The sequence below is a fragment of the Cephus cinctus genome, unplaced genomic scaffold (assembly GCF_000341935.2).
Source record: "Cephus cinctus unplaced genomic scaffold, Ccin1 Ccin1_scaffold1987, whole genome shotgun sequence".
In the NCBI taxonomy this organism is placed as follows: domain Eukaryota; kingdom Metazoa; phylum Arthropoda; class Insecta; order Hymenoptera; family Cephidae; genus Cephus; species Cephus cinctus.
This window is the reverse complement of record NW_014334086.1, coordinates 57886-85436: the sequence shown is the minus strand read 5'-3', so window position 1 is coordinate 85436 and position 27551 is coordinate 57886. Positions and strand designations below refer to the sequence as shown.

The 27551-nt window shown below is 44.4% G+C and overlaps 5 protein-coding genes and 2 non-coding genes across 17 annotated transcripts; 2 read left to right on the top strand and 5 right to left on the bottom strand.

The window, feature by feature from the left end:
* Positions 1-5666: 5666 nt before the first annotated feature.
* LOC107274026 lies at positions 5667-7100 on the bottom strand. Of its 3 annotated transcripts, none has more exons than XM_025091312.1 (2): positions 5972-7100; positions 5667-5873 (listed from the first exon to the last, which is right to left on the bottom strand). In XM_025091312.1, the coding sequence occupies exons 1-2, from the start codon at positions 6848-6850 to the stop codon at positions 5814-5816; spliced, it is 939 nt and encodes a 312-aa protein (XP_024947080.1). In that variant the 5' UTR covers positions 6851-7100; the 3' UTR covers positions 5667-5813. The 3 variants fall into 3 exon arrangements, with proteins under 3 accessions (XP_024947080.1, XP_024947081.1, XP_024947082.1); XM_025091313.1 differs by having other exon boundaries at positions 5987-7100; XM_025091314.1 differs by having other exon boundaries at positions 5809-5873; positions 5950-7100.
* On the bottom strand, positions 7016-7087 carry Trnaw-cca. Its single transcript has one exon. It is a non-coding gene; the product is annotated as a tRNA-Trp (tRNA).
* A 285-nt stretch (positions 7101-7385) lies between the features above and the next one.
* On the bottom strand, positions 7386-7467 carry Trnas-gcu. The gene has a single exon. It is a non-coding gene; the product is annotated as a tRNA-Ser (tRNA).
* Positions 7468-9601: 2134 nt separating this feature from the next.
* On the top strand, positions 9602-13568 carry LOC107274016 (molybdenum cofactor sulfurase 3). Of its 5 annotated transcripts, XM_025091304.1 has the most exons (9): positions 9602-10084; positions 10182-10410; positions 10506-10665; positions 10730-10896; positions 11041-11392; positions 11472-12319; positions 12468-12662; positions 12733-12995; positions 13052-13568. In XM_025091304.1, exons 2-9 carry the CDS (start codon positions 10323-10325, stop codon positions 13244-13246), a joined length of 2268 nt encoding a protein of 755 aa, XP_024947072.1. In that variant the 5' UTR covers positions 9602-10084; positions 10182-10322; the 3' UTR covers positions 13247-13568. The 5 variants fall into 5 exon arrangements, with proteins under 5 accessions (XP_024947072.1, XP_024947071.1, XP_015608220.1 ...); XM_025091303.1 differs by having other exon boundaries at positions 10730-11392; positions 12757-12995; XM_015752734.2 differs by having other exon boundaries at positions 10730-11392.
* Positions 13209-13996, bottom strand: LOC107274025 (migration and invasion enhancer 1). The gene is made up of 3 exons (XM_015752747.2): positions 13864-13996; positions 13607-13704; positions 13209-13461 (listed from the first exon to the last, which is right to left on the bottom strand). Exons 1-3 carry the CDS (start codon positions 13893-13895, stop codon positions 13298-13300), a joined length of 294 nt encoding a protein of 97 aa, XP_015608233.1. The 5' UTR covers positions 13896-13996; the 3' UTR covers positions 13209-13297.
* A 422-nt stretch (positions 13997-14418) lies between these two features.
* Positions 14419-17275, top strand: LOC107274023 (ras-related protein Rab-27A). 4 transcript variants are annotated; one of them, XR_003061701.1, is made up of 7 exons: positions 14419-14928; positions 15027-15097; positions 15193-15307; positions 15612-15724; positions 15863-16283; positions 16351-16564; positions 17025-17275. XR_003061701.1 is itself a non-coding variant. In XM_015752745.2 (5 exons), the coding sequence occupies exons 1-5, from the start codon at positions 14785-14787 to the stop codon at positions 16050-16052; spliced, it is 633 nt and encodes a 210-aa protein (XP_015608231.1). In that variant the 5' UTR covers positions 14419-14784; the 3' UTR covers positions 16053-17158. The 4 variants fall into 4 exon arrangements, 1 of the variants encoding a protein (XP_015608231.1); XR_003061700.1 differs by having other exon boundaries at positions 15863-16564; XR_001539391.2 differs by having other exon boundaries at positions 16351-17158.
* Positions 17219-27217, bottom strand: LOC107274013 (protein artichoke). Of its 2 annotated transcripts, none has more exons than XM_025091298.1 (6): positions 26657-27217; positions 26322-26588; positions 22369-22714; positions 19108-22290; positions 18545-18945; positions 17219-18255 (listed from the first exon to the last, which is right to left on the bottom strand). In XM_025091298.1, exons 3-6 carry the CDS (start codon positions 22676-22678, stop codon positions 17647-17649), a joined length of 4503 nt encoding a protein of 1500 aa, XP_024947066.1. In that variant the 5' UTR covers positions 22679-22714; positions 26322-26588; positions 26657-27217; the 3' UTR covers positions 17219-17646. The 2 variants fall into 2 exon arrangements, with proteins under 2 accessions (XP_024947066.1, XP_024947067.1); XM_025091299.1 differs by having other exon boundaries at positions 18120-18255; positions 18531-18945.
* Positions 27218-27551: the final 334 nt, after the last annotated feature.

Here is a 27551-nt window from a genome sequence, read left to right as displayed (position 1 = left end):
TCCACATTTCCGGAAAATAACTGTTGTTCAAGGCGTTGTTGAACACTATGGTTATTTCATTTGTTATTCTCCTAGGCAGATGTTTCAATATTATCGATGGTATGCAGTCCATTCCGCTTGATGGTTTATTTGCTAAATTCCTCAGGATTCTTTGTATAGACTCCGGAGTGCTAAATTGTGCTTCGCCTGTCTGCCTTCGTCTTTCAAAAGTTTTTTGTATTCCCTGTCAATCAGGTCCGTCAAATTTACCTTTCCAATTTTTACTGCCTTGCTCCTTTCGTCCCCTGGGGTGGTTTCACCTTTCCTTTTATTTGGTCGTTGTAATTGACCCGCTCCACGTGGCGAGACCATGAATTTTTAGGTTAGCCCAGTGGGCCCAGCACTATTTCTTGTATTTCTTCAGTCGCGCACAATTAAACGGAACCAAATGGTTCAGAATGATGGGGTAGGCGAGCCTGACCCGAAAAACTCGTTTTTTAATTATTTTTGCCAAAAAAAAAATCAAAACTTTTGACTTGACCCCGACGTGATTTGAACACGCAACCTTCTGATCTGGAGTTTTTTTTTTTTTTTTTTTGCCACGGAGTCTTATTATTCGTTTGATGCTAGATGGAGAATAACAAGAAGACGAGCTGAGGTGTTTTGGAAACGTGATTTGAACACGCAACCTTCTGATCTGGAGTGCTTTTTTTAATTTTTATTTATTCAGTCTAAATATATACAAGTATTAATATTCGACAGCCAAAAATAAACAATAAAAAGCTTTACATTATTTGATAATTATACACATACATGTCTGAATACTTTCAGCCCTCCATACATACCTTTCATCCACACACAGTTAAGAATGTTTATTCCTATTACATTTATTTTTTAGTTTTTGGCCCACAATTCGGCGTAACTTGGGCTACGTGATATCCGTCCCAATAGGGACTGTAAGACGGTGACAAAAAAAGAAGTAAAAAATCACCATATCGGTTTATCTTAAGTTTAAAACTTAGGCTTACAATTAGATCTAATGACTAGTAGGACCGGAAGGCGGTAAGGCGATATTGCCTTCTTCTCCGTCGGATACCCGAGTTGGTGCTGCTGTTAGGTTGCTCTGCCTTTTCTTCTTATTTCTTGGTTTCTTCTCCACGTTTTGTAGCCGTTGCTTTAGCTCTGGTATGTGTTTTGCATCGGCCTTTAGCCACCAGTATTTAGCATCGAGTCTGCTTCTATCCTCATAGTCGACTCTGGGGATGCTTCTCGAGTACTTGGACCTGGTTTGTACAATTTCAGCGTAGCTAGGTGGAAGCTTTTTGTTCGCTTTGTGCCTCCCGTAATGGTAGATTATTGGCGTACCATTGGAGTCTTGGATTATTCCATTTCTATCATGAGTAATGAAATCCTGGGGCTTGATGTACCCTCGGCTGGCAGCTGCCCTCGCCCGGTTCTCCTCCGTCTCGCCCAGCTTGTTGATTAGCTTGTTTTCTATTACTCCGAGTCCTGCCATATAGTCTCTTGTCAGCCTCAATATATAGCAGTCTATTCTCGGTATATTGGCCATATCATATATTTTTTTATTACTAATTAGATGTTTGTAATTAGATTCCCGCGATCTGTGTTTGCCTAGCGCGCTTCTCAGGCACGTCCTTTCAAAGCAGCGCAGTTGTTCCATGTGCGCCGCTCCAGTGTTCCACCACATTGGGGCCGCGTATGTGAGCAGTGATCTTACAAAGATTTGGTACATTATGACCTTTGTCCTACTGTTAACAATGGTTGGAAGCCGTGCCATAGATTGATAAGCCTTCCTGGCTTTCTCCAACTGGATGTCCACGTGTTTGGTGCCTCTTGCAAGGTGGTCGATATGAAATCCGAGATATTTTACCTCTTTCTTTGTCGGGATATCAATTCTTTCATTCGTTCCTGGAACGGTGGTTGCGATTGAAAACGAATTGATACCCTCTGCCTTCTGGGTGGACAGATTGCTCCTGGGATTCCTGAAGAGGATTGTTTCACATTTCTCTGGATTCATTCGCAGATTCCACATTGCGTAGAATTTATTTATTCTATTCACGAGGTCCTCCAATTGGACTTTTATTCTCGGTATCCGTGTGCCAGCAACGTAGACTATCAGATCGTCAGCAAAGGCTATCGAGTAGGTGTTGTTTCCAGTGTTCAGCTCAAATGAGTTCAGGATGGCAGCGGTGAATATTATAAAGAGTAACGGTGAGTTGACCGTGCCCTGTTGGAGTCCCTCTTGTATCTCGTAAGTATTTGATTTTCTTGCCCCTTCGTATACAAAGAATTTCCTGTGGTGTATCATGTCGGAGATGAGTCTGACGAGGTGCACCGGAAAATTGAATAATGCATAGTCGTAGTGATTTTTCATATCAATGTGATGAAAAATACAATATACATATGATAAAAATTACTACACATGTATTTTTTTTACAAACTTTTTCTTTATATGATGCGATACAGTGCAGAGGATCACTATTCATTTACATGGTATCGATAAATTCATAACCGACTAGAAATTTCGGTATACTCTGTGACAAGAGTCCCTAACCAGATACGGAGTATCCGAGCGAACACTAGTCCGCTGCCGCGCCACTAGGTGGCCAAGGCAACTCGCATGAAAAAACGTAGGACCGGCTAAATAATTAATCCGTCGATTTTGCATAACTTGAACTACGTGATATCTGTCCCAATGGGGACAGAGATTAAGGAGTATCCAAACGGCGTTCTTGGATTAATCCGTTGGAAGATTGGAAGCCGTGCCATAGCTTGATACGTATTCCTGGCTTTTTGCAACTGGATATCGACGTCTTTGGGCCTCTCGCAAGGTGGTCGATATGAAATCCAAGATACTTAACCTCTTTTTTTGTCGGGATATCAATCCTTTCATTCGTTCCTGGAACGGTAGTTGCGATTGAAAAAGAATTTTGATACCCTCTGCCTTCTGGGTGGACAGATTGCTCCTGGGATTCCTGAAGAGGATTGTTTCGCATTTCTCTGGATTCATTGGCAGATTCCACATTGCATAGAATTTATTTATTCTATTCACGAGGTCCTCCAATTGGACTTTTATTCTCGGTATCCGTGTGCCAGCAACGTAGACTATCAGATCGTCAGCAAAGGCTATCGAGTAGGTGTTGTTTCCAGTGTTCAGCTCAAATGAGTTCAGGATGGCAGCGGTGAATATTATAAAGAGTAGCGGTGAGTTGACCGTGCCCTGTTGGAGTCCCTCCCTCTTGTATCTCGTAAGTATTTGATTTTCTTGCCCCTTCGTATACAAAGAATTTCCTGTGGTGTATCATGTCGGAGATGAGTCTGACGAGGTGCACCGGAAACTTCTTTTTCTTCATGAGAGTGAAGATTAGGCCGTCAAGCCATACGGAATCAAAGGCTTTTTCCAAGTCTATAAGAGTTGCTCCTACTGCCGCCTCCCTTTTGTTTAGGTGGTGATTAACATCGGATAGTAATTTGTTGATCGCGTGTGTCGTCGAGTGTTTATATCTGAAACCGAATTGGTTGTCAGGTAGAATGCCATTTGTCTTGGCATGACTAAGTATGGCGTCATTAATTACCATCTCGTACACCTTGCTAAAGCAAGAGGTGAGGCTTACTGGTCTATAGCTCGAAGGATCTTCTGGAGATTTGCCTTTCTTCAGTAATGGCTTGACTTTTGCCGTTTTCCACATTTCCGGAAAATAACTGTTGTTCAAGGCGTTGTTGAACACTATAGTTATTTCATTTATTATTCTCCTAGGCAGATGTTTCAATATTATCGATGGTATGCAGTCCATTCCGCTTGATGTTTTGTTTGGTAAATTTCTCAGGATTCTTTGCATAGACTCCGGCGTGGTAAAGTACTTTTCGTTTTCACTAATGGGCTTCGGCGTTAACGAGAGATTCTCGGCGTCAAACTCCACCACTGGACTCGACGAGTTCCTGCACTCGTTGTAAAATGTCGCGACTCTGTTATCAATGATTTCTTTTAGCCTTGATCCGTTGTTTAGATATCTTGGGGAGTTGATGCTTTCGTAAAATGCTCCCAGCACATTAAGTTTGTCCACCGTATCCGTGAAAATTAGCTTGTCGTCTACCAGCGGAATATTATTTCTATCAATGTTGTCCAAGATCTTGTTATTTGCCGCCACCTGCAGCGAGCTGATCTCCTGATGATTACTCGGTTTGAATAATTTTTTGGCTGTTGGTAGAAATTGATCCGGGTTTTTGAAATTAATCTTTTTGGCGTAGATATTTAGCCAATTCTTCTCCTCTCTTGCTATTATTTCCAGTTTGATTAGTTTTTTGATTTCCTTGATACCGTCCTTTAATTCTCTGGTATAATTTTTCCTGACAGTGGGGTCGGTTCTTCGCTCTTTGTTATACTTTGTGAGAAGCGACGATTTCATTTTCAGCAGTGTTTGGACTTTCTTATTCATTAATTTTTTTATGTCATTGACTTTCCGTACCGGGACGACTTTTCTTATTACCTCCCTAATATTGTTTGAAAGTATGTCCAGGTACTTATCAATTTCCTTATTTGTGAGATTTCTGTTCGTTGGGCACGTTTCTGTGTGCGTTGAAATTAGCGTCTTGGCAAATTTCTTCCAGTTTGTTAGCTTATAGATGACGATCGAGGGTACCTCTTTTGTTATTATGTTCATCGATTGTTCTAACTTTACCTTGATTAGCAGGGCCTTATGGTCGCTATCGTGGTCCTCGGTTGGTATTTTTCCGTTTTTTAGATTTATGATTGACAACCCGCTGTCGGCTATGCATAGGTCTAAGTACGATTGAGCTGGTATGTACTTGGGACCATTTGGTGAGTATAGCTTGCTCCTATATTTGTCTGAAAAGTTTTTAATCCAATCGACGAGGTATTTCCCTCTTCTGTTGCTCTTGTGGTCTCCATAATCGGCATGTCTGGCATTTAGATCGCCGGCTATTAAGTAGCTGTTGTTGTTCTTGTGCAGCTGAAGATTGTCAAACAAGGAGCTCATCTCGTCCAGGAAGATTTGCTTGTTGCAGATGCTATTCGTGGCATAGATACTAACAACCACGAGCTTTCGCGGGCCTTTGGTTTCTATTTTAACAATAGAGTATTCTATTATTCCGTTTTGTCGGGAGCTTGGGTATGTTATGGTGGTGTGTTCAATGTTGTTCTTAATTATTATGGCAGTTCCTCCGCCTCGTGAATTTTTGGCCGATCTGTCTGTTCTTATGACCTCGTAGCCGGGAACATTAACCTTGTGCTTGTCGTTCAATTTTGTTTCGCTCACTAGGAGCATGTCGAGTTTCTTCTCCGCGAGGAATTGCATTAGGGTTAACTGTTTTTGGTGCGATGCAATGGAATTTGCATTAACCGCTGCTATTTTTAGTACTGACGGCGCATTATCCATTATGCTTCTATTATGTTAAGTTCCTCTAGAAGATTGTCTATTCTCGTGTGCAACTCACGTCTAATATCTCTGATCATATTCTCCATATTGCTCAGAATGTCGTTTCTAAGGTATAAAGCCCACTGAGGCGGTGGTCCTTGTTCCATTGTTGGCTGGAACGCGTCTTGGTTGCGCTCCGCTGGCGCGTTTGGTGCGTAATTCTGTTGCGTGTTTATCGGCACCTGATTATGCGTGGCCCTCGCATACGATACGTTACTTTGTATTGTCCTGCTTGGTTTTCTTGTTTTGCTGCCAGTGGGTTTTTTCGTCGTTTTCATTGACTTGATCACGTTTATTGCCTTTTTATAGTACGCGCATCCTTTGTAGCTCGCCGGGTGTCCAGTTTCGTTACAATTTGCACACCTGAGGCTGCCTTTTTCACTCTCCTTTGGGATTTTGCACTCCTGCGGTGGATGAGTTAAACCGCACTTTACGCATCTAGAAGGTAAGTTACAATTAATACTGGCGTGTCCAAACCTTTGACACTTGTGGCATTGAAATATTTTCTCTTTACGGAGTGGCTCCCATAAAGCTACCTGGTGCGCAATTACTTTGATTTGCGTCAACTCGGCAACTTTGTTGCTGTGGTCTATTTGCACGATGAAGTTTTGCCTTCCTTTGGTGCTGTTAAATCGGGCAGCAAAGACTTTCTTAATTATGAGACTAGGCTCCTTTTTCCTGTTGATCTCCTCTTCTATGTCGGCAGCATCGAAACCGCCGTTGATTCCCTTTAACACCATCGATTTAGGTTTTAAATGCTTCGGTGTGTGTGTAAAGAAATGTAGGCCGTTATCAGTAAGCGTTAGCTTTAGCTTCTGATACGTGCTTACGTTTCTTGTTGTTACCTTCACAAATGTAGATTCTCCTGGAGCGCTCAGCCTGTAATCATTCTGTTCATTGAGATTGTTATCGAACAGGTTGATGAGATCCTTGATTTGTGCACTCTTTTTGTGGACAAAAATGCTTAAGGTTATGTTCTTTTTTGTTTCTCTGGGTTCCTCAGAGCCAACGTTACCTGGTTGAGTCGCTCCTGAACCGCTGTCTTGTAGCATTTCAAAGCTGTTGTTGGTTGGCGTTTCTTTTGGTTCCGGCGATGCTGCTGTTCTACCTCGTTTACGTGCAATCTGCCATCCCTCGTTGTCCTGAGTGGCTTCGTCATTGGATAAAATCATAGGAGGATTATTCTCCTGTTGTCTGTTATCGTTGGTCGCCCTCGAATTTGCTAGGTTAGGTCGCACATTGTGCTTCGCCTGTCTGCCTTCGTCTTTCAAAAGTTTTTTGTATTCCCTGTCAATCAGGTCCGTCAAATTTACCTTTCCAATTTTTACTGCCTTGCTCCTTTCGTCCCCTGGGGTGGTTTCACCTTTCCTTTTATTTGGTCGTTGGAATTGACCCGCTCCACGTGGCGAGACCATGAATTTTTAGGTTAGCCCAGTGGGCCCAGCACTATTTCTTGTATTTCTTCAGTCGCGCACAATTAAATGGAACCAAATGGCTCAAAATGATGGGGTAGGCGAGCCTGACCCGAAAAACTCGTTTTTTAATTATTTTTGCCAAAAAAAAAAACAAAACTTTTGACTTGACCCCGACGTGATTTGAACACGCAACCTTCTGATCTGGAGTCAGACGCGCTACCGTTGCGCCACGGAGTCTTATTATTCGTTTGATGCTAGATGGAGAATAACAAGAAGACGAGCTGAGGTGTTTTGGAAATTATTTCATGTGGCACTCGTATGACAATAGATCGTAATGTGAAACATGCTACAACATCTTAATGGCTAACTGTCGCAGCTGAAGTGTCATGTTAGATCTATTGACATAGTTTCCGGCGACTGCTTAGAGCTCATATGCAAAGGAAATTTGACAACTGAGTTAATAAATTTACAATTGAAAGAATGAAAAATAAATGAGCATAAAGGATGTACACCAAAAGAAATAAAATAAAGCTCACGACGAGGATGGGATTCGAACCCACGCGTGCAGAGCACATTGGATTAGCAGTCCAACGCCTTAACCACTCGGCCACCTCGTCTTGTCTGTACATTTTCTCCATAAAGTTTTATTAGAATACGTTAACTTTTATTTCATTTGTAACCTGCGATCATATTACAAATAATTTTATCTGAGGGAATATTTAATTCGCAATTTCTCGAAATTTATTTCATATTTCACAACATGGTACATGCCATTTAGAAGTGTCTTGAGAGTAGCTATGAGGCGCATACGGTAAACATAAATTACAATAACGTTGACCGTTCGTTGATAAATAATAACACGAAGATGGAAGCATTTAAATATTCTCAGTACCTAGTTGCATTTTAGATTCAAGTATACCTAAGATATTTCGGTCGCGAGTAAGAAAGCTTTCGCAAGGGTCATATTCCTATGACTTTTAACGTAATAGAGTCCCCTGAGCAAGGATCTTTTACTCGTTAAACAACTGTAGGTATATATTATTATATGTGTATTGTAACATTATTCGCACGATGCGGTTCTCCGGATCGTGCCAGAAAGGCGGGTTCGAGCCAGAATCGACTCTTAGGAATTTAGGAAAGATATCAGGCGGAACAAATGAAAGTGAGACTTTGTTTTACATGTTACAAAAGAAAAGTATATTGTCCTACAACGGAATACAAAAAGGGTTAGTGCAGTACCAGCCTAGAGAATGCTGGATGTTAGTAAGGGAAGAATAGATATAAACGTTAACGGAAAGCAGTTATTATAAATTTATATAAGTTATTATAAATGGTATATACAGATGATTAGTGATCGGAAAGTCAATTGTATCGATACGATGATTAGACGCGGGTTATCTACACGGATACGTCTGTCAGGAACGGGAATAATAGGTTCTTCTATTATTCTTGTTATCCTATCTTGACTAATGTTGTGATTGTATAAATAAAATATGGAATCGTGTCTGAAAGCAGCCTCCGACGGGCGGAATGTTATTACAATGTTGACTCGTTAAAATTGTGACGTGATTTTTCGAAGCACGGTCCCAAGGTGGCTCCGGTTACCGATAAAGATAACGTTCTCGATTTTTGGTTCCCTTCGGGTCGCCACCCTGCTCAGAAGCTACGCTCTCGGGTTGATTCGTACAGTTATGTCAATGCTCTCGTAAGATTTCGTCATTGTTTAGTTGAGGTCGAGGGACTTGAATCTGCCGTGGGGAGATAGTCTCGACGTACCGAATTGCCCGGCAGAGGAGAGTGCCCGACGGAGACGTCTCCACGGACCGGTAGAAGCCCGGGACGGTTTGCTCGTTGCATTAGTAAAGGTAAGCTAACTAGCTCAGGTGCTAGAATGCTCGAATCGTGAAACGTCGCCGTTTATATGTATACCCGTGAACGGTGGGCCAGTGGGCTTAAGAGGTGCGGGAGAATTGGGCGTCGTGATGCCTACGAATTGTTATTATTTAATGCTTAAAGTTATTCGGATTAGCGGAATTTTATTACTACCGTGATGCGAATATCCTCGGATGTATTGGTTACAGTATAGACCACAAGTTTAATGCCAAAACAGATACGTGGCATGCATCTAGTAGGGTCCGCTGAATCCCTGTATTCTTTCTAGGGATAGGGAGACTCTGGACCTCCTATTCCCATAGAAGTAAAATGTTAGCGAAAATCATAAACAGGTTTTTTGACAAAGTGGAGATCAGCACACATTCTGCAAGGGTTACAATCATTTTGACACCACTTTCGTAATAAGTAAGCCGGAAGTAAAAGAATAATCCGACCCGCAAATTTCGACGTGAATGTAAAAAATGCGAAAAATGTCGGGTCGGATTACTCTTTTTCAATTTTGGGTTAATAATTATGTGATTCACAACAAAGAGGCCCCACTCACTCACGCCACCCAGCCAGAGCGCGAGCACGCACGCCGGCCCAGCATGACCCTAAGTCCCATTAGGAGGGACTCATAGCGACCTCTAACAGTGTTTCCTTCATTTATTGCCGCTCACAAAGCAAAGGGTCTTCAGTACAAAAGGAGAAGGTACATACACAAAGTATTAGTATACCGATGTTATAAAGCAACTGAACTCTTATATTTTAGTATAAGTAAAGGCAATAATAACAATAGAATACCGCAATAACTCGCGGTATGAAATCAGGAAACAAGGAGCTCTACCATACCGAGCGACTGAGAAGCAGTAACGACAGCGCTCAGTCGAATTCAGTCGAATTGAGTTCGTCACACGAGCATGTCGTCCGTGCCCACTGTGCTTGGCGGGTGTCAGAATCAAATTCCCATAAGGTTAATTCTCTTCACTAGTGCCTACTCGGTGATACGGTAGAGTTCAGTGGAGTCTGGTCACGATCAGTCTGGTGGGTCTGGTGAAGTCATGATAAGTGGAGTTGGCACATTTTCTCATTGGAGGAGACAGCCATAATGTATGTATGTATGTACACAATATGCGCTGATACCAGCTGATACGTGACTTTACACTGAATTACACGCATAGCAAATATTTTTGTTCGTGGGATTCAAAGCTGTGCCTGCGACTAATATGTGGAAACAATTGAAATCATTGGGTAATCATCGTTATTGCTGTCATCATCGATCACGCAATCGTTTAAATGAGTATTAGATTGCACGATTATTTGCATTCCTCGAAACGTCAACTTACCAGGAGATTGTAATATGTATGTATATTGTCGTCAGTGTTCGATAACGGTTGACGGCCATACAGCAACCGTATGACGCGTACATAATCACTTGATAATTGTAGCACTCCTTTAGCAATGACGACGTTCCTGTTGAGTAATGTCGTTTAGCCAATAGCAAATCAAATTATGCTCGTGGTATGCTACTTCTGTGTTCATGCCATGCTGAATAGAAACAGAGCTCGGAAACCAGGTCCAACGTTGCCATCGCCACATCATGGATAGAAAAACGGCTGTTAAGTTTACTCCTGTTTACGAATTGGACGTTCGAGAATACCTATCGAGCGAATTCACTCGATTAACAAGTATGTAAGCCTAATAAAATTATGCATTTTTTTCACTCTGTTGCATAAAGTCGCGTACTGTGCTGGCAGTATTCAATTATTCCACTGTATTATAGACGAATGTTACCTGGATCATGCTGGAGCGACACTCTACTCAAAAACACAGATTAACAAGGTGGTTAATGATCTAAATTCCGCACTTTATGGGAATCCACACTCTGCTGGTTCTGCTTCAAGCAGTAGTGTACATGATATCATTGAACGAACCAGATTTAGGTAATTATGAAGGGAGCAATACCATTTAAAGCTCTCTCAATTGATGCTTTCTAATTCTATCTAGGATCCTCAAGCACTTTCACACTTCCACTAAGGAGTACGATGTGATCTTCACCTCAGGTGCTACTGCTTCTTTGAAAACAGTAGCTGAGACATTTAATTTCAAGAATAATGGGGATAAGAAATCAGGATACTTTGTGTATGCTCAAGACAATCACACTTCGGTCCTTGGTATGCGAGAAGTGGTTAAAAGAAATGGTGCTACTGTAATTAGTCTCGATCGTGATAAACTCCTAAAAATATTTAGCGAAGATTACTGCGTTTCGAAGAAGAACGTTGATGAAGCAGACAATAATTCTCTTTTTGTATACTCAGCGCAATGCAATTTCTCTGGATTCAAATGTCCATTGAGTTGGATCGAAGCTGTTGAAAATGGTATTTTAAACAAGACAATATTTGGAGAGTATGCCAATAACACGAGATGGTATACATTTCTGGATGCCGCATCTTTTGCTGCTACCAATGATTTAGATTTGTCAATATATAAGCCAGACTTTGTATGTCTCTCCTTTTATAAGATGTTTGGTTATCCAACTGGAATTGGTGCTCTGTTAGTTAAGAATTCCAGCGCAAGAGTATTAGAAAAAGTGTATTATGGCGGCGGTACTGTAGAAATCTCTCTCAGTTCGAATAATTTTCACGTAAAACGTCAAGTGCTGCACGAAAGGTACACTGCATGCCTAGAATATAATGAAAATACCGCGAGTACGCGCTTTGTGTGAAGTAAGAACATATTTTTCTTGCAGGTTTGAGGACGGTACAATTCCATTTCTCGCTATCGTGTCTCTGCAATATGGATTTGATGAATTGTCCAAGATATCCCAAAAAGTGATATCGCAACACGTCTTCTCCCTGGCGCAGTATCTTTATTCTATGCTGGCGAGTCTACGGCATTCAAACAGAAAGGCAGCAGTTGTGCTTTACGCCGATACTCAATATAACGATTGCGATAACATGATACAAGGTGGAATCGTTTCGTTTAATCTCATGCGCTCTGACGGTAGCTACATCGGCTATATGCAAGTTTTACATATGGCCGCATTATACAATATTCATTTGAGAACGGGTTGTTTTTGTAATCCGGGAGCGTGTCAGCGACATTTACGTCTTTCAAACGAAGAGGTTTTAAAAAATTACGACGCTGGCTACATCTGTGGTGGAAAGAGCGATCTCATAGACGGAAAGCCGACTGGAGCGATCAGAGTTTCCTTTGGCTACATGTCAACTGTCGAGGATGTTCAGAAGCTTCTCGCTATGATCGATGAATGCTTTCTTGAGAAAAATTTGACTTACACAAGAATCTTGAAAGATACTGAAAAAACAAGAGATATCGTAACAGCGAGTGAACTCTCGAGCCCACGAGCCGGTGCACTGCCGAGACTTTTGCAACTGTTTGTATATCCTGTTAAATCGTGCGCGGCCTTCGAAGTGCTGGACTCCTGGACGATTACCCCGCGAGGATTACAATATGATAGAGAATGGATGATTGTCACTGCGTCCGGAGCCTCCTATACGCAAAAACATCAAAGCGCACTCTGTCTTATCAAACCGTGCATCAAGGAAAAAGAGAACGCTCTGGAGTTGCATTATCCTGGTAAGAGATTCTAAAATATTTAATCTGAAATGTTGGGTATCGCGTATTCGACTGTGCCTAATAGGAAAGCAGAGTTATATCGAGGAATCGATTTCTGAGAGAATCACACGAATCGCCTATAGCAATGATTAACGTCAAATCGTTTCAGGTATGCCGCTCATACGCGTACCATTGAGATATTCTTTTGTTAACGATGCCTGTCTCGATAAACCGATGTGTCATAGCAGAGTATGCGGTCATGGAGTCAACGGTACGGATTGCGGTTCCGAAGTTGCTGAGTGGTTGAGTCTAGCCTTACGTCGTCCGGGACTTAGGCTTCTACGAAAATTGCGAGAAACGAATGGTACGCATAAAACTGAAGTCCAATGACTAAGTTATTCGACAAATTTCGTCAATCGTATTAATACATACAGTTTCGTATCGTCACTTGGATACAGAGAACGAGAGAATTGAGAGCGGTAGCAGTTTGACTTTATCCTTTTCGAGCCAGTCTCAGTACTTATTGATAAACAGAGAAAGCTTAAAATGGTTGGCAGACCGAATTCCCCACGATTCTGATTGTAACGTAGAAACGCTTCAGCAGCGATTTCGAGGAAATTTTATTATTTCTTGTGAACGCCCATTTCAAGAGTGTGAACCGAACCAAATTTGTGTAGTAGGAATCAATGAGTTTAAGGTAAGCTTTTGAGAATTTTTCAATGTGACGGCAATAACCGGTGACTCTGGCGCTAGGTGAAAGGACCGTGCACAAGATGCCAGATGATATGCGTCGACCAAACAACAAGCCGCAAGACTGTGGAGCCATTACGAACATTGGCGAAAGAATTTAAAGGAAAAATTTCTTTCGGAGTATACCTCGACGCAGGCAAATCTCAGACTAACGTCGATGCAGTAGTCCAAATCGGAGATCCGATTTATTTCTCATAATACATTGCATTTCTTTTTCTACAGTTTAGACGTAATTTGCGGAGTTTCATTTCAGGATATGGCACAATCAATTGGCTGCTGTCCTTCAATCTTCTTAATCGGCATACCATGGGAAACGGCTTTCGCAAGATCAGACACTGCCTCGAAGTCGGGAAATGCCATCGTCTGGAGTTTTGAGTAAACCAATTGATCGTTGATTTTTACTTCGAACGAGGCTGATAACGGAAGGGAAGTGAATCTTCAAGAAATTTATTTGGTGTGATTTCAATATCTATATATGCCAAATTGCAATCAATGCGAATAAAAATGACAATAATGTGAACACAAGTGACTACGTATATTGCATATACACGTGCATACCTTGCCTTCCCTCGGTACCCGATATCTTAACATTTGGCACAGCTTTCCTAAGCAGCGTCGCCAAGTCGATAAACTGTGTCCTGTGACCGCACGATCCGCTGTAAGAACAACATTTATTGGGTCGCTGATGCGTTCGTCTTCGTATGAACTACGTGATTGTCGTTAGCCAAAGAAAATTATTAATATTATTATTATACGGCGTAGTGTGTCTAAAGTATTCCCATGATGAAAGCAAGAAATGAAGTGTATAAACTCACCAATACTCAACGTCTATGCGTACGTCAGACATGTTTGTCGGTTGTACCGGTAGCACGTCTGGTGGCGAACATCGGTACCACAGTCTACGAGATCTTGAGATTCGCACTGATTTGTGAGTGGTGCAGATCGTGCAGATTGCAGATCATTAGAGATTTTCTTAGATCGTTCAATGAAACGGACAACAGTGGAGGATGAGGGTTTAATAACTCTTCGCAACCCCGTCACAACTCTTCGCGACAGATGGCAATATATAAATATAGTCGAAGGAACAAGAAGGATGCACAGAATACACAGAATTGAAGGCGTAACTCAACGTATGAGTCACGTACACGATGTTGGAAATCTCAAAAGCAGCGAATCATCGCTAACCATTTCTTCGTTAACACTCGTCGTTTTCATTCCATTTTGCGGAAAAACACACGGGTCAGTGCGGCTTATTTTTACCATTCGAAAACTTGTAAGAAGACATTCAAACAGATTCTGTGATCAAACTTAACCTAAAATAGTATAACCTCAAGGTATGTGAAATAGTTTATTACATTGTTAACTCTGTTCGTTGCGTGTACGTCATAGGGAATGTACCTGCACTGCGGTAAGTGCAATTCCGAATGCGCGCCATTTTTTTTTCTACGAGCCACCTGTCGCGTTGACGACATTTCCAGACAGTTCGCGAACAAACGACTCTAGTGACGTACATACGTGACATCGCCGTCAACCTGACTGTAGTACTGAAGTCGTTTCATTTATCTTCATAAAACGCACTTGGAAGGTTTGCGCAATATTGAAGGCTGAGGTATCGAGAGGATTGCCGTTTTCGCACGAATCTATAAAAAAGATTAAGGTTGTATCCACGAGATACCGGTAGAAAGAAACCAACAGGTGTCAAACCAACTATAGTAAAGGCGTCGTTCAGCCAGATAATGGAATATGATTATTTGATCAAATTCTTGGCGCTTGGGGATTCTGGCGTGGGAAAAACTAGTTTTCTTTACCAATATACTGATGGAACGTTCAATTCTCGTTTTATCTCAACTGTTGGTATCGACTTCAGAGAAAAGAGAGTGGTAAGATACGTTTGCAAAATATCTTACTGCTAAATGTCCATTTAAGGAATATGATGTTGCTTGTCACAATTTAATGTATAATGTAATGTAATGTGTAGGTTTATCAAACTGTAAATGGTAGAAGTCAACGGATACATCTACAACTGTGGGATACTGCTGGCCAAGAGCGGTAAAGTACAATTTTATATGGTTGAGCCTATGCTTGTTTAGAGTTGACCCATTTGTCTTAAACGTACAACCCAATAAAGTAATATGACTTTACAGATTTCGAAGTCTAACTACAGCCTTTTATCGAGATTCAATGGGATTTCTGCTCATGTTCGACTTGACCAATGAACAATCATTTTTGGAAGTGAGAAACTGGCTGGATCAATTGAGGGTACTGATACAATTCTCAAGGAAGTACTCTTTTCTAATGTATAATCGACACTGGCATCAGACTAAACACAATGAGGAAGCATCGAAAGAATTTTGACTACAAATTTTAGCTACAGCTTCACCGAGAAAGCAAATATTGAAAATAAATACGTAGACGCGTAATGGATATGTGAAATTAGTTTTGCATTTGATTTGGATGCTTGTACATTTCATTGCAAGCATTTACGCACAAAAGGATTCCTGTTATGAATATCTACATGTATCACATTTTTGTCTTCTGATATGTTTCTTGACTTTATGTGCAGACTCACGCGTACTGCGAAGATCCGGATATAATTCTTTGCGGCAATAAATCGGATCTTGAGGACAGACGCGTAATTGGAGAACGAAAAGCGCGAGAACTGGCAGAAAAGTACGGGTAAGTGCGTTACTGCTGCGTGTGGTAACTAAGTCGGAACAGGAGAATCCGATGAAAGCAAAGATGGGATATTAACCTATAGCATTTGATAAGGTAACAGATGATCTGACAGTCTAAAAGTTGGTGTCATAATTCCAGATTGGTCTACCTGGAGACTAGCGCTGCCACGGGACAAAATGTCGCTAGAGCGATTGAAATCCTGCTGGATCGCGTAATGCGCAGGATGGAAATGACCGTGGACAAATCCGTGTTACCTCATCAAAGGATTTTAAAGTGTCACGGTAGCCAGCAGGAGCAAATTCCAATTAAAGGAAACTGCTATTGCTGACACTCAAGAGTAGTCGTAAGCTAAGAAGATGCGCAAATTGACTTCTGGCGACTGCCCATTGTTGATACCGCAATCTCTCCTGAACGTTCAGACTTTCGAAATGTCATTGAGTGCCACGTCATCTCTAATCGCGGGCATATTGACCCTTTGTATCATTGCACTACCAACCGACAATCAGTCATAAGATTCTTCCAAATTGTCCTCCTACGGCGTATCCACTTCTTTTTCCCTGTAAGTGTAATATCGTAATACGAAAAAAGGATACTTTCTGATGTCTTCTGCTCTGGTAAAATTTTAGCGTAGCTGCGAGTACGTTGTCACATGAGCGTGCCTGAATAATTGGTGATGCAGGGATTATCAGGACTCTACGAGTTCTATCGATGGATCTTGAGATGTAAATGATACAAAAAATCGTAAGCGAAGCATGCTTACGGAGGAATAGTGAATTTAAGTAGTCATCGGTTTCCCGAAAGTACGAAACTTATGAAAAGCTCCCGATGCGTGCCTTTCGCGTAAGTCAAAAAGCATTATTGAACAATTCACGTTTAGAAAACGTAATCCCGAGGACATTCCCATAATATGTACAATCAGACCAAGTAAAAACATCTGAAGCTGAATCGTTTGCACTCGTATTCGTTCGTGACTATTCGTATTCCACTGCTGACGCCTTCACGTTGCAGTTGTTGATCGAGAAATTGTATTGATTGAGATTTACATCTACAGAAAACTGTGACATTTGGGTACTCTATCGTGTGTCTTCCTCTCTTTTCCACCGCACCCCCCCCCCTGGCCCTCCCCACCGACATGCACATCACTACCGTTAATTCGGAGCCGATGGCACTACTATACGGTGATTACAAATCGATAAAATATATATTTAGTGAGAAACAATGAAAATCAATCTGAGTACCTGCAACGGAGTCTAATGCGCATATGTTAATCAGCTTTGATCGGTGATGTTGTACTTTTTAGGTTGATCGTATTATTCGGAGTCTGATGAATTCTTAAAAATAGTAACATGCACTATGTCGATACTTACAAACTTGACTGATTGGCTTGTGATTATTGGTCAAAGAGAAAAGTAAATCGATACGTGACAAGTTTCATTGCAAGGATTTTAGCGTACCATCATGTGCGCTCCATCTCGCATAAAAGAAAAAGTCATATTTAATTCGAGTTGCATATTTTTATTATCATAATAAAGAGTACCTACGCTAACCGTACATATACATACATCGTCTATCTATATACAATATTTAAAAACTTTTTACAGTAGAAAGTTTAACGTTTGGCAACGAAGAATCGAAAAATTGTTGGCAGGAATGTCTTTCCTCGTAAGAGATCTCTTACTCTGAGATATTAACTAGTCCACACGAGACTTGCCTATCGAAATAACAAATAACCAATAAACAATCAATGTCGACATGCGGATGGCGTGCCTTGTAAGAGAAAGAAGGACAATTAAGAAGAAGAAAATTATGATTGACCAATTGGATAGGAATTTTGGAGAGGTCGTTAGCTTGGTAGATCGATAGGTAACTGATTCCGAGTGACGGGGTACAGAGAGGAAAATATGAATTTTACATTAGCTGTGTTACGTGTGGACTTGCGTCGTCTGCATGGAGCCGATCGTCGATAGAGGAGACGGAATAGCGCCGATAAAGCTGGGACAGGGCATGGAAACTAAATTGGAAGATGCGTTGTCAGCAGGTCGATCGGCACTCTGCAGAGAGAAGTGCCGGTAGGACATGAACTCGGGAGGATTTATGGGAAGTGGCTGTTCTCGTTTTAAAGCGGCTCTTTGTTTTTTCATTTTCATGTAGCCGAGAACCGAGACGAGTACGATAAAGACAACAAAGCCCATGCAGCTACCGACGATGAGACCAAGTCGTCGAGTAAGTATACCCGCAAGCCCACCCCTGTCGGGTATGTTGCCGTCTCCGATGAAAGAGTTGGACGCGTCGAGCGTCCTTACCTCGGTGCACTTACTCATAGGCGAGTTCACCATGAGAGGTAGTGGGCCATCGTAACTGCTCTCGAGCGGTTCTTCTTGCGAGCCGTTCGACAGCCACGGGTTGGCCTCGTCGTGAATTGGAGTTCCCCAGCTGCCAAGACCCAAAACGCAGATCAGGTATCGAGTATGTGGGGCGAGCTTCTTCAGTCTTACCGAGCGGGCCTTTGGCGTCAGCAGCTTTCCCTTCACCTGAAGCAGTTTAGAAAAAATGTTGATTTTTCCCCTTTTTCTCTCTCTCTCTCTCTCTCTCTCTCTCTCTCTCTCTTTCACACACACAAGGTAACGTCGATTTCGCCAGGAGGTGCCACGCGTTGCCCGTAATGTGTCTCGTGTCCCAAGCTAATACTTAAAATTCCGTCGATATATCTTACCAGTCGATTCTGCAGTTTCGGGAAATTCGTATGTTATCTTTATTGTCTCCATTCGTTACTTCCTGTAATCTTTAATATTAATATTGATCGTACCGTCAATCACCCACCTCATCAACGTTATCGAGAGCGTGATAAGCCACTTGATATCCGTAAAGTCCTGAGTGATTACGACTCTGCCAAGAGACCAGAACGGAGAATGGTTGGATGTCCTGAATAGCAAGTTTGAGGACAAGCGGCGCCGAGCAAAACGCATGTGGGTCCAGGTCGAGAAAGACGAGTCCACGAAGTTCCGGAGGCTGCTCGCAGCGCAAAGAGCCGACACTTGGCTCCACGTCGATCTGGCTCTTTTCATGGGCAACGTTCGTCTCTGCGGTTGCTCTTTCCGACCATGTCGCAGTTCGAAGACGAGCTGGAGCGCCGCGACGGTTCACGGCGCCCACTAGCTTCTGATGATCTCGTAGCCACTCCCATAGCTCCTGAGATTCGCAGCCACAGTGTAATGGATTTTCTGCGGTTCAGAGAATCGAGCTTAGAAAGAGCGAATGCTGGCATCAACGAAATACGAAAGTTTAACGTGATAGAGACCAGACTCGATTGATAAAGTAAGAATAAAGATAAAAAGAATGTATCTACGTTTACACGTCTGAGGTTATATAAAATTGTGACTGACCTTCGGCACGAAGACTACGTATTTGCGTTTCAAGCGGACGAAATGCGTTTAGTGGCAAATTCTCGAGATAATTTCGGCTAAGGTCGAGGAGTCGAAGTTTCTTCAAAGGTCTGAATGCCTCGCTCGAAACAACATTGATCCAATTTCCGTAGAGATGAAGTTCCACGAGGCTGATCAAATTCTTAAAGGTGATTTTACCAAGAACACTGATCTGGTTGTACGAGAGATCAAGAATCTGAAGAGACTTGAGATCGGCGGGAAATTCCTCAAGGTCCTTGAGTCGATTGCGCGTCAGGTTGAGAAGCCGGAGATGTTCCATGCCCTGGAGCCGCTCCTTTGGAAGAATCTCGAGGCTATTAGTGCCAAGATGGAGAGTCAGAAGATGTGGGAGACTACGAAAAGCGCTCGGTGATATCCTGAGAATGGAGTTTTGCCTCAGGTAGAGATGCAGAAGCCCGGGGAAGGGTTCGAAGTCACGGGACGTGAGGATACTCAAATTCGTCTCGGAGATGTGTATCTCCTGAAGGTTTGGGTAAGTCGGCTCGTTCGGCGGGAGTTGATGGATTCTCAGCAGAGGATTTCTTGTAAGATTGAGCCAGCTGAGGTTCGGAAGATTCTGTCCGGTGAGCGCAAACGCTGGGATCTGGTGGAACTTGTTGTCCGCGATGTCGAGCCTGCGTAACATCCTCGAGTGACCGAAAAAGTTTTCTGGTAGCGCACTCAGATGATTCCCGCTGAGATACAGTGACTGGAGCCGCGAGAGATTGGCCGAGGCGAAGCCGGACATCCGCTCGAGACGATTGCGCGATATATCGAGCTCTCGGAGAAACGGAAGCTCCCCGAGCCGTGACACCTCGACGCTCCTGATGTGATTGTCACTCAACGAGAGCAGCTCCAGGCTGGGGGCACCCGAGAGCGCAGCATACGGGATCTCAGCGATCTCGTTCTCCTCCAGGCGCAACTCGCGCAATGACTCTAAACCCACGAGAAGGTCATCGGGTAGGGTCACGAGGCGGTTGCGTGCCAGTCGGAGGTGGGTCAGCCCTTTGCACGGGCGCAAGAGTCCGTTTGGAAGTGGAGCGGATATGCCGGAATCCTCGGCGAACAGCTCCTCGAGGGCAGGCAGTCCGGCTAAAGAGTTCTGGGCAAGGTGCCCAAGGTCGTTTCCCGAAAGTTCAAGGACGTGCAGTCGCGGTAGTCGAATCAGACCTAAAGCTGAGCCAGGAATTCGATTATCCTGAAGATTCAGCTCCAGAAGTGCGTCGAGATTGTCCAAAGCTCCGAGTTCAATTATTTCGATCGAGCAATTGCGTAGGTAGAGCCTCTCGATGGGCAGTCCTTCGAGAAAGATGGCTCCGTGCAGAGTGACCAATCGATTGTTCGACAATTCCAGGACTCGTAACTTGTTGAGGGCGCCGAGGGCGTAGGGCTCGAGGTGCTCGAGGCCATTGTCCCGCAGATAGAGCTCCTCCAGCTGATGCAGATCTGAGAAGGTTCGTGCCGTCACGCGGTTCAATCGATTCATGCTCAGCTCAAGAAATTTGAGGGCCTGCATTGGCCTAAAGGCCCCATCTTCTATTCGAGAGATTGTGTTGTTCGTTAGGTAAAGACGCTCGACGAGAAGAAGGTCGCGAAAGAGCGGCGCCTGAAGACGCGTCAGTCGGTTGTGACCCAGCCACATGATACGCACCGAGGTCTGACCTCGCAGTGAGTCATTGTGCAGCACCGAGAGGCCGTTGCTGTCGAGCTGAATCGAGACAAGCGAGCTACCGCCGCCATCGTCTTGATCGTCATCGTCATCGTCGTCATCGTCCGAAGGGGACCTGATGTCGATCGATGAGGTAGTAGCTGAGGATGACGGCGAAAGGGAAGTAAAGTGAAAGATGTCGGCTAAAACGACGAGGCGGTTCCCCTGGAGGTTCACGTGCTGAAGACTGCGAAGAGAACGAAGTGCGCCGGTCTCCATGTGTGTGATCGCGTTGTTCTGAAGATGAAGCTCGAGAAGGGAGGGCAGCGCCGAGAAGACGCCTCGCTTGACCTCGGCGATCTGATTGTCCTGGAGCCGTAGCTCTCGAAGATGACGAAGACCGGAAAACGTCCCTCGCTCGAGCTCCCGTATTTCGTTGCCGTCGAGCGAGAGGGAAGAAAGATTCTCGCAATTTCGCAGAAATTCCCGCGGCATTCTGTCGATGTAATTGTTACTCAAATGAAGCTGGCTGAGTCGACCCAGAGTAGCGAGGGCCCTCGCGTCGACGCGTCTTATAGCATTTTGCTGGATATCGAGGACCGTTAGTCCGATGCTGCCGACGAAAGCCTCCCCCGGGATCTCGAGGATATTATTCTCCGCGAGATAGAGCTCCTGCAGTTCCGGTAGACGGGCAAACGTTCCGCCGACGTGGTGCACGTGATTGTGGCTCAATTCGATCGTGCGAAGTCGGACGTTTCCGCGGAACGTTCCCGTCTCGAAGTACACTATCTTGTTGTGGCTCAGGTCCAGGGACTCGAGTTCCTTGAGGGAGACGAAGGCGCCTCCGTGGATGCTCTCGATCGAATTGAAATACAGAGACAGGCTGTGCAGAAGGGGAAACGCTCTGAAGCAATCACTCTCAAGCTTTTGGAAGTCGTTACTGCTCAGATCCAGGACGAGGAGAGATCCGAGGAGGGAGTACTCGTCATCCGGAAGGCCAGAGATCTCGTTCCAAGCAAGTCGGAGCGAGGCGAGACTCTCGAGTCGCCGGAGCGGAGCCACCGGGAAGCTTCGAAGCCTGTTTTCCCCAAGGTCAAGGTCGGTCAAGCTGTTCTCGAGTCCCGCAAAGGCATACTCCGAGATTTTACCAATCTTGTTAGCCTTCAGGCTCAGTTTTATCAGCTTCAATCCGTAAAAGCAGTAGGACGAAAGTTCCTGCATCAGGTTACCCTCGAGATCGAGGACAGCCAACCTGCGCAATTCAGCAAGAGACTTTTGAGGAACGTGGAGAAGCCGCCCGGAGACTATCGCCAAGGACTCCAGGCTCTCCTCAAGATTCGCAAAGGCCATCTCTCCGATCCTCTGAATAGACGATTGGGAGATTTGCAAGTGCCTGATCCGGGTGCCCACGGGAAACGTCGCTTTGCGCAACTCCAGGATACTTTTGTCCGGCTCATAGACACTCAGCGACTGCACGACCGCTCGTACATTTACACCTGCAACAGCATCATCGCGCGCTATCACGATTGGCAGCAGCTCCCTTTTGCTGTCGACACATGTGTTTGCAGACTTACCGCTAATGACCGCATCTTCGCCACCGACGACGCCCCGCTGCTGTACCGCCAATAAGGTCGTCCTCAGACTCTCCTCCGTCGCAGCAGCGCACTCCAGAAAGAGGCCATCCTCGAAATTATAACACGAGCAACCGAGCATGGCTTCCGAGGGGGAGGGACATTCGGCGGTCCACGCTAGACTGCTCAGTTTCGTTAGGAGGAGGCAAGTAGCCGCGACGACGATTTTGACCGCATAGCATCGTGATCCTCCGCCGCCTCTTCTTCGTCTCTTCCTACGTAGGATATCAGGTATGTGCCACTCTTCCGTCATCCTCTCACCACATTCCGTGCCTTCTTCCTTGGATTTCTGAAACGAAGAGATTTGCCAGGATTGCCTTGATCCGCCAATTTTAGCATAGCATCTCTATGTGCTGTGACGTGATTTTTCGAATCACGGTTCACCAAGTCGGCTCCGGTTACCGATACAGATAACGTTCTCGATTTCTGGTTCCCTTCGGGTCGCCACCCTGCTCAGGAGCTACGCTCTCGGGTTGATTCGTACAGTTATGTCAAGGCTCTCGTAAGATTTCGTTATTGTTTAGTTGAGGTCGAGGGACTCGAATCTGCCGTTGGGAGATAGTCTCGACGAACCGAATTGCCCGGCAGAGGAGACGACCCGACGGAGACGTCTCCACGGACCGGCAGAAGCACGGGTGAGATACCGGCGCCCCGCTGGAGATGGGCAAAGGGCTGTAAAGCGGGCGGAGATAGTTGTGATACGGTTAAGGGCAGGAGAGGAGCCCCCTGCCCGAGTTAACACGTTGACTGCCATCGGGGTCACCGGTGACCGGCGACGCAGCAAATAATAAAAGTACATAATTAGAGTAAATATGGATACTGATACATTTTTCAATAATACCATTGTTACTATAATGGTTTGAAGAAATTAATGCAATATAGAACATACAAAAATAATTTTATAACTAATTTTATTTGCTGCAAATAATATTTCAACATAATATGCATTGCATAATGAAAAATTCACATTGCCGCCTTGGGCAAACCATGGAAAATGCGCTTGGCAGTCAACGTGTTAAGGACGTGGTGCCCAGCTGTCGCCCGATGCCCTGGGGAAGCGGCCGTGGAGGATCTCCAGGAGTTACGTACCGATTCGTTAAGGAACGCTCTCGATTTGGTTTAAAGGGACGACTCGAAGGAGATAGAAGAGTTATCGCTTAAAAGGCTCTCGACCAATCAGAATGATCAGAATGATTAGTACTCGGATTTGGCTATTGCCAAGGCAGTCTGTCTCGAGACACCGACCGACGTGTCACGGGCTGGCTCGCGCTCGCGTGCTGTTTGTTGATAGTTTTTCTTGCCGTGTTTCGCTACGGTATAGCAAGTTCTCGGTTCGTACAGTTCTCGCGTTGTTCTCGCGATATCCAGGCGATTCTATGAATTCCTGTGAGTGTTCCGAAAGTGTAGTGCAGTGACCATGTGAGTGTCTTTTGGATGCAGTTCTCGGCCTCCACGGATTAGCTGCACCAGCTCCGGTGAGTCTCCCAATTTATTAATCGGTGAAGAGATTTCGATAGGTAGTTAAGATTCGCTCTCTGTCAGATCGGTGATCACAACAACCCGAGAGAGAGACATTAGATGTTAAGGAAATGATAGAGACCCAAGGAATATGAGTGGAGTTATTGGACGTGGGAAGCTGTAAGCAAAGCATGCAAAGTGCAGGAAAGCGCAAAGGCGAGGATGGGAGAAATGAGGACTATGGGAAGATTGAGCGGCCACCTAGGTCGGTCGCTAATTCACTACTTTTACCGCCGGACATCGATTTCCACTACTCGCTGTCTCGACTCTTCTAGGTGTTAATCGTATGTCCGTTAATAATATCCATAATATTCGGATGACAAATTGAACAATCGTTCGTCAATATGAAATCCAGTGTTAGTCGTGTTAAAAAAATGTTGGATTTAAAAAAAAAATGGTCATCTATCGCCAATCTACATCGGGCCATTCGTTTTTCCAAGCAATTTATCAGCAGTCGTGCCCAGTGAAATATTTTGAGGACGCACTCATACGAATATTTTCGGAAAATCCCTAATCGCCAACCAGAATGGAGAAACTCGTTTCCGTCTGGATGAGATGCCAGCCACATTATAATTATATCCATGTCACTCGCACCTTATCAACGAAATTTCTTGAAACGAAAGAGAAGCCGTTTCAAATCAAAGAACGTCTCTTCTCCGTTGCTCCGACAATCATTCTTTTTCCTTTTCCGCGCAAAAATCCTTACACGAAGCAGCGCTTACCGAATGCCTCTCGTCGGACTCGGGATATTGTAGAATCTTTTGTGCATTAGCAAATGTACAGTTCCTTTAGACTTTCTTACTTTATGCGAGTTATTGTCGAGACGCGTGTCCTCCCTGGAAAGACGAGAAGACGAAGACAAACGACATTGCACAACCGTTGACGCCGATGAGACGGCGCTCAAGAGAGACTAAAGGGTTCGATAGGTTGGATGCTGGACGCTTTGGATGGGCTTGATGCAGTGGATCGGGTGGTGAGGAGTTCTGCACGCATTCTGCAGGAGTTTTGCACGGCCATTGACGGAACGTCGAGAGAGAGAGAGAGAGAGAGAGAGAGAGAGAGAGAGAGAGAGAGAGAGAGAGAGTGTGTGTAATGGATGGTAGACCCGACGCGCGTCATCTGCAGACGTAGAGAAACCAGGAGGCTGATTCCGAATGCTCCTCCTTTCCCTCGCCCCCTTCCCTGTCCATCCCGCCTCTCAATCCTTCGAAAGGACCTTCGAAAAGCGCTGTAAGCGCAACTTTTCATAGTGCCGCGACGACCATTAGTCACCGTGGAAACGGCTCATTCCTTTTCTCAATGTTCGACCTACAAGTATAAGGTAATTGTTAATTGAACAGAAGAACATCTTGTTACGTTACATTATCATTGAATTAAGATTGACCCAACATAAAAGTTTCGATCGTTTACAGGTACTCAGACTCACGATACTGATAAACGTTAGAGAGGCCAATAAGACGCGATTGATATGGCTTTCTACGTCGTCCTTAGTTGTCGTTGTCTACGTTGTCCATTATCACTTTTAATCCTCGTAATATTCAAAATTACGGAAGAAATTAAAATTTGATACATACTATAAATCATGGGAATGAAATCGGTCAAATTGGAGTTTACAGGAAAATCGCGAATTTAATACTTATTGGAGAGACCATCTTCCCGTGAACTTCAATGTAATCGAGTCCGCTAATCTGACAATCAGTGAAACGTTCGATAATTGTACATACATTTGCACAGTTCCGTTGCGTCGCAGAGTCTCGTCGTGTGACAGTTCAGTTCAGTTGCAGATGATCATGGCAGGTCAAAGGTTTGACGAGGGCGAGAAACGAGGGGGGTAGCGACTGTCGCAGAGAGGCCAGTATTCAAATCGTTGAAAATAGTAGCGATTTTACCCTTCAGAGAACGGGCGGATCTTTCAACAACGTCTACGATAACGTCTACGATTTTTGACTTGGAACATTAACACGTAAATATTTATACACAGGATGAGTTGTCCTAGAGACTTAGAATCTGGGAGGAATCTTCCAGGCAGTATTAGGTACGCTATTCTCCAATCAGATTAGCAGTACCCTACAGGCAAGGTGTCCGTAACTGTCGTGTGGATCGGTATATCAGTGCCCTGACATGTTTGTAATACAATATCAAGGAGACGTTACCTGTAGGTGGGTGTAACTGATTGGAGAGAATAGCGCACCTAATACATAGGGAGGCTCCTCCCAGATTCTCGGAGTCTAGGATGATAACTCACCCGGTATGAAAGAGATACTGTCAGAAGTGTACGAGACCCCAATGTAGAACCGAAAAATCGGCGTCCCGTCTTTCGATGGTTAATGCCGGATCTTGTCTAATTCTAAAAGAGAACACGTCAATGAGTCTCTTACCGGTGGAACGCTACGTGAGGTCAGCGCGAGTCGGCTGGACTGACCCGACGGTTACATGACACGTGACGACTTCAACTTCAGCCTGTGATGTGCTAATGTTGCTTTAACTTGAGGCTCCTGTCCGGGGTCGACCCGAACACACGTGGCCTTCAGCTTGGACTTAAAACGATAGGTACGCCCTACTGATAGGTTTCCTCTACTTTCCTCGGTTCCTCGTCGTCTTGTCCAATCTTCTTTTCCCATCGCATCTCATCGCATTCCAGCAGCCTGTCGACTCACAATTTTCATTAAATTTACCCTGAAATTAAAAAAGTCCAATCCAGCTATCGTTTCACCTCTGTATATCACTATAGTTCCAGCCGATTGACACGCTCTGGAGAATTTCAAGCTCGGCACAGTCATTTAGTTTCAGTTAAACACACGCGAGACACGAGACGCGACTGACTCGGGAGCATCTCGGGAGCATCTCGGGAGCATCTCGGGAGCATCTCGGGACTCGGGATGATCTGCGATATGACGCGTCAACACAACGGAAACCGAAACTTGGTTGAGCCTTTCTGTAACGTGTAGTTTAATGACTTCCCATAGATTCCAAGTAGAAAATGTCAGGTCTGATGAGAATTGCTTGAAAGTGCATGAGAATAATTGAGAGTTTGCTCGATTTGCTTCTGTACAAAATGAATTTGTCTGTAATTAGAGAAACCACGCCGATGTGATACGCAGCGCGCCGCTCATTTGTTATCATCCCCATTAAAAAGCCTGAGACGTTGCAGTCGTTGTCCGGTTGCCACTCAACTGCAAGGCCGATTCTGCAAAAGGAAACAGCGAGAACGAGCCGAATCGAGTCGAGCCGAATCTAGTCGAGCTAAGCCGAACAAATACGAAATAACGCGGACGGACACGAGCCCACCGAGCTACGAGCTACGAGCTACGAGCTACGAGCTTGTATCCTGCAACGAAAAGTGAGCAGACGCCTCCCCATTCTCTCTCTCTCTCTCCCTCTCTCGTTCAGCCCCACCCAACGTACACATACGCAGAGTGGAGATCCAAGCACGTAGATCCTACCTACTGCAGCATCCAATTCGATGGTTGGGTAAGGTAGTAAGGTGGTAGTTGCCGGGATATTGACACGCACACACAAATGCACCAGGGTGGCTAGTAGAGGACAAGACGCGAATTGCGGCAGTGATGGGTTCAGCAGGCGCAGGCGACACGATTGAGGAACTCAGG

Coding starts and splice junctions, on each gene's coding strand:
- LOC107274026 (XM_025091312.1), bottom strand. CDS start 6,850: ATGGTCTCGCCACGTGGAGCGGGTCAATTCCAACGACCAAATAAAAGG. Junction 5,874..5,971: donor TCAAAGTAATTGCGCACCAG/GTAGCTTTATGG, acceptor CTTACCTTCTAG/ATGCGTAAAGTGCGGTTTAA.
- LOC107274016 (XM_015752734.2), top strand. CDS start 10,323: ATGGATAGAAAAACGGCTGTTAAGTTTACTCCTGTTTACGAATTGGAC. Junction 10,411..10,505: donor CGAATTCACTCGATTAACAA/GTATGTAAGCCT, acceptor ACTGTATTATAG/ACGAATGTTACCTGGATCAT. Junction 12,996..13,051: donor TAGGAATCAATGAGTTTAAG/GTAAGCTTTTGA, acceptor CTCTGGCGCTAG/GTGAAAGGACCGTGCACAAG.
- LOC107274025 (XM_015752747.2), bottom strand. CDS start 13,895: ATGTCTGACGTACGCATAGACGTTGAGTATTG. Junction 13,705..13,863: donor CGCATAGACGTTGAGTATTG/GTGAGTTTATAC, acceptor TTGTTCTTACAG/CGGATCGTGCGGTCACAGGA. Junction 13,462..13,606: donor GGGTACCGAGGGAAGGCAAG/GTATGCACGTGT, acceptor TTCCGTTATCAG/CCTCGTTCGAAGTAAAAATC.
- LOC107274023 (XM_015752745.2), top strand. CDS start 14,785: ATGGAATATGATTATTTGATCAAATTCTTGGCGCTTGGGGATTCTGGC. Junction 15,098..15,192: donor GATACTGCTGGCCAAGAGCG/GTAAAGTACAAT, acceptor ATGACTTTACAG/ATTTCGAAGTCTAACTACAG. Junction 15,308..15,611: donor ACTGGCTGGATCAATTGAGG/GTACTGATACAA, acceptor CTTTATGTGCAG/ACTCACGCGTACTGCGAAGA.
- LOC107274013 (XM_025091298.1), bottom strand. CDS start 22,678: ATGACGGAAGAGTGGCACATACCTGATATCCTACGTAGGAAGAGACGA. Junction 18,946..19,107: donor ACGTAGTCTTCGTGCCGAAG/GTCAGTCACAAT, acceptor TCTGAACCGCAG/AAAATCCATTACACTGTGGC. Junction 18,256..18,544: donor CTCTCGATAACGTTGATGAG/GTGGGTGATTGA, acceptor AAACTGCTTCAG/GTGAAGGGAAAGCTGCTGAC.